Consider the following 9,632-nt stretch of genomic DNA (forward strand, 5'->3'; position numbering starts at 1 on the left):
TATAATGGGCTGTTTTTAAAATTTTTTGAGTCCAGTTTTGCAAAATGGGCTTACCAAACAGGTTTTTTAACCTTACAACTTAAAAATTGTTTTTAAGTTAAAAACTTTGAACTTAAATCCAATACCAAACAGGCGCTTAGTTTTTCGTTCTGCGACTGTTGGATTCTAACATACCATCACGCTTCCATACTGCATCCTTGTTGGTTCATTCTATCTTTCCTTCGAAACAGCTTTGCAAAGATTATGAGAGATTGTCTCTTGCAATCAATGCATAGTCTCAATGGCGTTACTTATCCATTAAATATTTGTCACGGGTTTAAATATTACCCAAACTATCCAATAAAAGTTTTTCATGCGACGTCAGTAGTTGCATGAGAGTATCTCTTCAAGACTAGGCCTAGTTACGTGGTAATCAGGCTTTGATATCAACTGTAATGATATTACTGAGAACTTGTCACGAGAAACCAGCTTATACGGATAGAGCACCCCAGGATCTCACAAACCACGCCAAGACATGCTATTTTAATTTCAACATGGGGCAATTGGGTCCTAACATTCCCACACGTGCATGAAAGACTATCAACCGTTGATGCAAGTAGAACCCACCAAAACGCATAAGGATTAAAGGCCGCTTATTCACCAAAAAAAAAGGCCGCTCAAGCATGAGTTGGAGCGACTGTCCTAGCACGGCATCCACCAAAACTAGAACACAGATTTCCAACGGAATAAGAATTCTAACAGATCAAAAAGCAAAACCACAAGAGCCATAAAAAAAAGCAGTAACAAGCTTCCATGTGCTCTCAAATGTCACCCACGTACATTATCAGCACCCAAAACAAACAAACAAAAAGGTTTGTCTCGGGTCGAGCATCGAATGATTCCATAATTATTGGATAAGCATTGGGGGCAGGTAGAATATTATACAAATACAACTCTACAAGAAAGAGGTGACATCTAACATGGGCAGGTAGGCAAAAGACATCACAACAGAAAGTGATATCCTTTGTTTCTCTATTTTATGCATGTGCACATGATGATAGTAACCTCCAAATACAACCAAGGACACAGGTCATTGTTTTCCCTTACTATGCCACTTGCAGTGTCAGCAAATATGTGCCGTGCACGTTGTAAAGATTTTCCCGTCTTTAACGAAAAGGATTTATGTGCAGGTTGTTTTGTCTTACCAAATTGAAGTCCTCATCCCCAGGCCACTGCACGTCAATATAAGACCTTTGTAGCGGTTTAGATACTCCTGCGGTCAACAAACTATACGTTAGAAGGAAGAAAACCACGGAAGGAAAATGTAGATGCAGGAAAAAGAAACGTATCTTGATGGTACAGACGAGGGAATTCTTACAGTTATATTATAGTCGTAGACGTAAAGCATCCCTTTCTTGTCATATTCTACTCTCTTCACTGGATCACTCAAAACTGTTCAATGAAATCGAAACACCTTCCTTAGATTCAAAAATGAAACCGAAATACAGTCCTCAGTCATGCCTAGAAGAAAATCAGCTAATTAACAGAAGTCTTCTAAGTGCCAGCTACAGAGACACCTTTTGGCTTTTCTAAGCACTCACACTTCATGCATTAGTTAGAATAAAGCAACAACATTCAAATTATTGGGTTACCATTTAAACTGGACTATCAAAATGGATATATGTCTAAAGTTTTCTAAGGCCAATGACATACATAACGCATGCACCTATAGAGTGTTGTTTTGTCGGAAATAATTCTCCAAGGCAGCATTTAAGTAGGAGGAACAAATCCAGGGAACTAATCCAGATGACTACTGCCTCAATCATGCTTGTTCTGAATTCAGGCTTAGTTAAAGTATGACAGGCACAAATTTTGGGTGCAGAAAGCCAACCTATATGAATCCTCCCAAGTCCCATCTAATCTTTTAGGAAACCAACAAAAAATCGAAATAAGTAGCTAAAATCTGAATATGTCAATACAAATCAGAAGACTTAAGGAAACACATATAGCCTATAATCAAGCAGCATAGTCTATATGTTACCTTTGTGAAGCATGCCTCCCGAAGGTTAGCAAACCTATAGCTAACAGAAAACTTATATCTATAAAGTATTTTGCAGATACCTTTTCGTCATGTTGGGAAACTAAACAGATGAACATTATTGACCATGAGCGACACATCACTTATAAAATGATTCCCATTAACAAAGACGAACAAGTTGGAAAAATCGCTTTTGCAAAAATTTGCTGTCCCTGCCATATTACATCGCAAGCCTTTCCAGGTTTTCCCTCATATTGAGCTTGATGTTTTGCCATTCCGAAGTCATTTCTAATTTTGAAGTAATCTAAGGAGCCAGTAATTTCAATGCCCAATACCAATTTCATACTCCTTCACCTTTCTAAAAACTCTAGCTATACTCATGTATTTGGTCATAAAACAATCATGCATCAAGTCATTATTTTCCCAAAAAAGTGCTCCCTGTTACATGTTTTGAACTACATCACTAAAGGGCTCAAAAACTACTTTCATACAGCCTCTGTCGGTTTGGTGAGCCATGGATGATTGATGACACACCAATGTCTTCGACTAAACGGATATAAGAAATTAAGAATAGGCCAGTAACAGCTACCTAAATGTTCGATTGTTAGGTAGCTGTAGCAATTCAGCGACAAGAGATTCTTATACTCCACAAACCTCTTCGCCAACACAGTCCTTTAAAAATACTAAACCAAGAACACTGCCCACACTTCCTAGCCCAAAAACTATTTAACCCCACATCGCCATATCTAAGAACGAAGTGTCTGATTATCAAAACTAGAGTGCCACTGGGCACACATGGTCCTAAATTACACACAAATTACCCACATCAAATTGGGTGCTCTTAGTAATAGCTCAAATTCTTGCAACAAACCCATTGTTCCTGGAAGTCCGAAAACTCTAAGCAACCAACGCTAGCTCGAAAGTATAAGCAAAATGCATATTGGGCAAGAATGTAAAAAGGAACCTTGATAGGCCTCGTTTATCTCTTGAAACCTAGAGGTGGCACTGTCCTGGTCCTTGTGCTTATCCGGATGCCATTTCTGCACCCACAAATCACAAAGAAGCAAAATTTAAAGCATTTCAGTAAGCAACAAACGAACCCAAAAATTAAAATATTAAAAAAAAAACTAAAAAATGTGTAAAAAAATCGAAAATTACAAACCAAGGCGAGGCGGATGTAGTTGGAGCGAATAGCATCGTCGTTGGCATCATAATCCACTTCCAATATCTTGTAGTAATCCTAAACACAGCAATACCCATGTAATTCAGTAAACTAACAGCTAAAAAGATGGAAAACAAATGATTAAAAAACCCTAATTGTGCCGGCGAAAGAACAAGACCTTGGGCTTGGAGAGGTCGGAGAAGAAATCGAAATTGAGGTGGGAATCCTGATCGGATTGTTGTTGCTGTTGTTGTTGGTCGGTGTCGGAGAAAATGGTGTCGTCCCACTCGTCCCACATCATGCTGGTGTTGTCGGCGTCGGTGAAATGAGAAATATCACAGAGAAAGCAGAGAGAGATTTGGGTTGGGATTTTGGGAGACGGGAGGAATGGTGGAGAAGAATGGTAGGAATTCTGTGGGGCTGCGATTGCTTTTCCTCTGCCTCATCCTTTTCCTTTTTCTTTTTTTTAATTTTATATGTGAAAACCAAAAACATACAAAATTGTAAAAATATTTTTTTAACAAACGATAACGTTAGTGATTAAACAATCGATGGAAATTGAACACACACCATCATCCATGTACGCAATTGTTTTCCGCCAGTATTTGACCAAACACAAAAATGAGAATCGAGTTACAACTACTAGGATCCTTACTTTGACTTCATTCGATCAAAAAACCTTGAACACTATTTTGGGTGTTCATAATATCTAATTGAATGATAAATTGATTTTTTTTGTTGGGTTGTAAATTTCTAATTTTAGAACCAGGAAAAGCTAAATGTGGATTTTTTGGTACTAATTGAGAAATATCTTTGAAGTAGTATATATATTTTTGACATAACTATTTTCCTTTGTTTAACCACTTTTCTTGTCAAATTTAGAACCAGAAATATTTGGAGGAAAACACTCATTCCACAAAGATGGAAAATAAAATATCTAATTTTATTTTAAATTAGGCAAAATTTTACTAGAGAGTAACACCAAAATTCCTTATAGTCCTTTAGAATAGGGGGTGTTATAATTCTTTATACAAATTCAAGGTATGAAATTAAGATTTTTTAGGAGTTTATAAAAATTCAAGTGTATCAAATTAGAAATTAATTTTAGATGATTTAAAAAAATGAAGGATTTCGAGGGATTTGAAAAAAAACTGGTAGTTTATTATAAGCATCATAAATCTCAACTCTTCCATTAAGATTTTGAAGGAATTTACTCAAATTTTTACATAGAATCTCAAAAAATCAATTAAACTCCATCAAACTCTATGAATTTATAAAACCACCCTCCTATAAAGTTCTGTATCCCTTGAATAACCCCTTTTGTTTTTGTTTTTGTTTTTTTTTTTTTTGGTGAACAGGATACTGTAATATCCGGGCAAAGATGCCAAAATGATACACAGGAGGCCTACACGGAGGCAAGCAGCCAAATAAGGCGTAACAGACCAAGTAGTGCAAGGAGATACATGATTCCACAACACTACAATGTAGGGGTGGGTTCAAAAAACCGAAAACCAAACCGAACCGAAACCGAAAAAACCGAACCGAACGAAAAAATCGAACCGAACCGAACTCTTTTGGTTCGGTTCGGTTTTGGTGGTCTATAAACCGAATCAAACCGAACCGAACCGAACCGAAATAATTAAATTAATATTTTTTAAATTTTATTTATTTAATTATTTGATTTTATTATATTAGAATATGATACTTCAGACCGCTACTTTGGTAGGACTTATTTGCTTTCCAATTCAAATTGTCTTCTCAGCTTCTCCATCTACAACAAAAATTAGAACTTATACCATTACATGCAATATTTCTAGTTTATATCTTTAAGTGCAACACATATATAAGAACACATATCTCAACTGCACTGCAGTTGATTAGGGAAAGCAAATAGCGTATAAAAGTCTCATGAGTTTATTAAACACTACAAGATCAAAAACAAAATTCAAACTTTCTCACCTATGGCCAAGTATAGTAGCTTCTGTGGCCTAACAATTTTGAAAAGTATATCAATATATTCAAAAATATTGATGAAGACCTCTTCAAAATTTGCTGGTGGTAGAAGCTGAACACAGAATGTAGAAATTATATTATGTAACCACATATATGGATAAAAAAAATTCGGACCATAAAGATAAAGAAAATATCAAAAATTGTTACCTAGACAATAATCAAAATAAATAGTATATTATAGAATGTTTATCTTATTGCTAGTGAAGAATACATGTATATATATATATATATATATATATATATAGAGAGAGAGAGAGAGAGAGAGAGAGAGAGGGAGAGAGAGAGAGAGAGATTGAGAGAAAGAGAGGAATGAATAAGGTCGTACTCTATCATCATCGTCTAAAAAGAAATATATTTACAGTTAAACTTTAAACCCAAAATATTTTTAAAAAAAACCTTTATGTAATAATTCTAGTTGAACTTTAAATGTTTATTTTCATTATCTTTAAGTCTAGTCGGAATATTTATGTTATGATTGTGTTAGATATGTTAAAATTTAAGATTTAAGATTTTTTTCATTTTTTGAAAAAAATACCGAAACCGAACCGGAAAAAATCGAACCGAAAAAAAACCGAACTGAAAAAAACCGAAAAAAAATTGAACCGAACCGATTTGAACCGAACCCACCCCTACACTGCATCTAATGCTAAAAGCCTCACCCCTCACACTACCAGATGAAGACCTAGGGGGGCAAGGAAGACCATCATTACATAAAATATGCACTAGGGAAGATGGAGGTCTATTGACCCAGATGAATAGGTATGAAGTAGGTGGCATAAAATAGGTATGAATAGGTATGAAATAGGTATGAAGAAGGTGGTATGAAATAGGTATGACCTAGGTCCGCAACAGTGTTGGCTAATCTTGGAGTCAAAGACCAACGACAGTCTTGGAAAGACTCCCTCTTCTTTTGCTTTTCACTAGAGCAGGAAAAGCTCCCCAACTGCCCTTTGTTGGCGTATCTTTGAGGCAAGAAATTGATTCCGATGAGTCAGATTCAATAATAATCGAATTCCAGCCCATATGGATACCCAACTTGCATCCATGCAGGATTTCCAGTGGCTCCGTCATAGCTACACTTGAGGCCTTCAAGCAATATCTGCAAGCAGCCAAGAAATTTCCTTCTGAATCCTACGCCACCATACTTACAAACCCCGAACCTGTACTCTCTACCCAACAAGCATCCACATTAATTCTTATGAACCCCGGGCACAGTGGGATCCATTATTCAATAGTAGTATCTGTGACAGGAGTGCAGGGCAAAAGACGAGAGATCGACAAGCCCAGAGCCTTGGTGAAAACTCCAATCGAGATGGATATTGTCGCAATTACCTATCTTGGGTTTATTGGTTGCTGGTTGAAAAGAAAATTGCATCTTGATTTCTAAATTTGCCAGCACGCAAAGGCAACATTGGACACCAAATTTCTCAACACACGCTTTGAACTGTTGGTAGAAACAGAAATGGCAAGAAGCCAATTTGCCCATGTCGTAACTTCCTCTCGATTTATCCTAAGGTTCAAAGCTCCACCAAACCAAACCAAACCAATTCCACCCACATACATAGAAGGAAATGGTGCTCAATCGATTCCTCATGAGAATTGCATATGGGGCATAGAGGTGATAGAGATGATCGTCTTTTAAATAAGCTCGCCATAATAGCAATAGCCGCATGAAGATATTTCCATACAAAGCACCTGATTTTTGGTGTGGTTTCCAGATTCAACATCGTTTTCCATAGTGAATTTGGGATGGAAGTAAATGTGGAAGACCTCAGATTCCTTCGGGGTCGGTTCCTTGCATGGGCCCAATGGGATATGGATTTGGCCGAGCATGTCCCATTTTTCTCAAAAGGCCAAAAAAACCTATCTTGGAGCATCGAGTCCCAAATATGAGTCTCTAAGATCGCATCAAACTTTTCATTTGACACAAATGGTTTCAAAATGTTTATGTCCCATTTCCTAGTATCCGGGCATATCAGAGATTCAACCCTCATATTCCGCGTGTCTTGCACCGTGGCCAAAAGAGAAGGCCTACCCAAGGAAATGGACGGGGACCATCTATCAACCCGCACCCAAACCTCTTTACCATTCATAATTTGTCAATGTGATCCCCCAAGCAGGATATCTCTTCCGACAAGTAGGCTGGACCAAGCCTAGGAAGCTCTCCTACCCCGTTTTGCATCGAGGAAAGATCAATTAGGAAAGTAACGAGCTTTAAGAACCAACGCCCATAGGGAGTTCGGTTCCATTATCAATCTCCAACATTGCTTAGCTAGGAGGGCATCATTGAAATCCACAAAATTCCTCAAACCTAAGCCTTCATCAGTTTTCGATCTACCCAAATTTTCCTTTAATACCTAGTGAATATGATTCTCACCTCATATTTGCCCTTACCAAAATTTTGAGATCATTACATCTAACTCATTGCATAGTGACGTGGGGAATTTAAATAGATTCATCGGGTATGCAGGGATAGCTTGTGCCACTGTCTTTATCAGAACCTCACGCCCAACTTGTGATAAAGTGGATTGCTTCCACCCTTGAATATTTCTCATTAAGATTCCTTTAACATAAGCCAACCCACATTTCTTCGATCGGCCCCAGATGGTCGGGACTCCCAAGTACAAACCCGAGTCCCCAACCATGTTCATGCCAAGAATGCCGGCCAGTTCTTCTGATAAAACCACTGTGAAGTTTCCCTCGAAAAAGACACTTGATTTCAGCTTGTTAACTTGTTGTCTCGATGCCGAACAATAGGCATCAATTAACTGGATTAAGTGTCTGCAATTTTCCTTTTCTGCCTTCAGGAAGATAACGGTGTCATCTACACAAAAAAAATGATGTGAGAAATAGTTGGACCGGTTGGGTTCATCTACACCCCCTTAATCCACTTCCGATCACTGGCCTGTTGAATAATTAGTGAAAATACTTCACTAACCAAGATGAATGAATATGAGGATAATGGATCCCCCTGACGAAGACCACGTGATGGAGCAAATTTTAAGCCGGGCTATCCATTAAGAAGGATGGCAAAGTTCACCGATGAATACATCTCTTTATAAGATTTCTCCATCTTTTGTCAAAACCTATCTTTTCCATCACCACCAAAAAGAAATCCCACTCCATCCTATCATAAGCCTTGTGCATATCCAATTTGATTCCCAACTCGAATTTACATTTTGTCTTTCTCATTTTGAGGAAGTGGAAGATCTCATGTGTGATGTTGATGTTATCTTGTATTTGTCTTCCAGCCACAAATGCATTTTGGGTAGGGGAGATCAAGTCTGATAAAAGAGGTTTGAGACAGTTTTCCATAACCTTCGAGAGGACCTTGTATGAGTAATTACATAAACTAATAGGATGAAACTATGAAACAAATTTGGGATTTTGCACTTTTGGAATCAACACTACGTCAGTAGCATTTATCCAATTAGGATTCTGAGTGCCATTCATTAAGTCCACAATTAGTGGATTCACATCCATAACTATGGTGTCCCAATATGAGTGGTAGAATATACCTTGAAAACCATCTGGACCCAGGGCCTTTAAACCCCTCATTTGCATTGCCGCCGTCTTTATCTCTTTAACTGAAATTGGGCTTGTAGGGGCTACGTTCATTTCATCAGTAACCCTTGAGGTGATATAACTTAGGATGGCTCCCTAATCCTGGTGCCCTGTCGAAGTAAACCGATCAATGAAGTGATTGTCGATTATGCGCCTTACCTGACTTGGATTTTCCACCCAATCCCCACTGCCATTCTTCAACGATACCACTTTGTTCCTCATTCACCTATGCAAAGTAGATTGATGGGAAAACGTAGTATTGGCATCCCCTTCCTTAAGCCATCTTAATCTTTGCTATAAAAAACTTCCCTCTTGACTCCACAGGTGGTCCATTTTTTTTCCAAAGCTTTAATTTCTGAAAGTTACCTCTCTAATCATTTTGAAGACTCCCCAATTGGTTCATCATCTCCTAGATTTGCCAACCTCGCTACTTGAATTTGTCTCTGCTCCAACTAATTAATCTGGCTCGACATTCATTTATCTTCATATTCCATCGCTCCAAGGTGTTTCCCTTATGAGATTTACCCATACTTTTTTCACAATCTCTCGTTAATCTGTTTTTTTTTTCACCTAGAATGCCTCAAAATGAAAAAGTTTTTTTCCTTTCTTAGCATTCAGTTCAAATTGAACTAAAACTGGGCAATGGTCAGACCCCAAAACAATGTCGTGGGTGACTGTAGTGTTAGGCCATAACATCTGCCAACACCCATTAACTAACCCCTGATCGAGCCGAGCCTCCACCAACTGCCCATTTTTAGTTCATCTCCAAGTAAATTTGGGACTATTAAACTCCAAATCCATAACCTCCATATTGCACATAATCTTCCAGGCACCTCCCGACTTCTCATGCTCCCACAAGAATTCATTAAAATCACC

The 9,632-nt window shown here is 37.9% G+C and overlaps 2 protein-coding genes across 2 annotated transcripts; both read right to left on the minus strand.

The window, feature by feature from the left end:
• Positions 1-795: 795 nt before the first annotated feature.
• LOC103441652 (uncharacterized) lies at positions 796-3,668 on the minus strand. The gene is made up of 5 exons (XM_070826499.1): positions 3,358-3,668; positions 3,180-3,257; positions 2,982-3,057; positions 1,358-1,431; positions 796-1,252 (listed from the first exon to the last, which is right to left on the minus strand). Exons 1-5 carry the CDS (start codon positions 3,478-3,480, stop codon positions 1,181-1,183), a joined length of 423 nt encoding a protein of 140 aa, XP_070682600.1. The 5' UTR covers positions 3,481-3,668; the 3' UTR covers positions 796-1,180.
• A 3,914-nt stretch (positions 3,669-7,582) lies between these two features.
• LOC139198117 (uncharacterized) lies at positions 7,583-8,810 on the minus strand. The gene is made up of 2 exons (XM_070826381.1): positions 8,711-8,810; positions 7,583-8,016 (listed from the first exon to the last, which is right to left on the minus strand). Exons 1-2 carry the CDS (start codon positions 8,808-8,810, stop codon positions 7,583-7,585), a joined length of 534 nt encoding a protein of 177 aa, XP_070682482.1.
• Positions 8,811-9,632: the final 822 nt, after the last annotated feature.

Source organism: Malus domestica, chromosome 08 (genome assembly GCF_042453785.1).
Source record: "Malus domestica chromosome 08, GDT2T_hap1".
Classification (NCBI taxonomy): domain Eukaryota; kingdom Viridiplantae; phylum Streptophyta; class Magnoliopsida; order Rosales; family Rosaceae; genus Malus; species Malus domestica.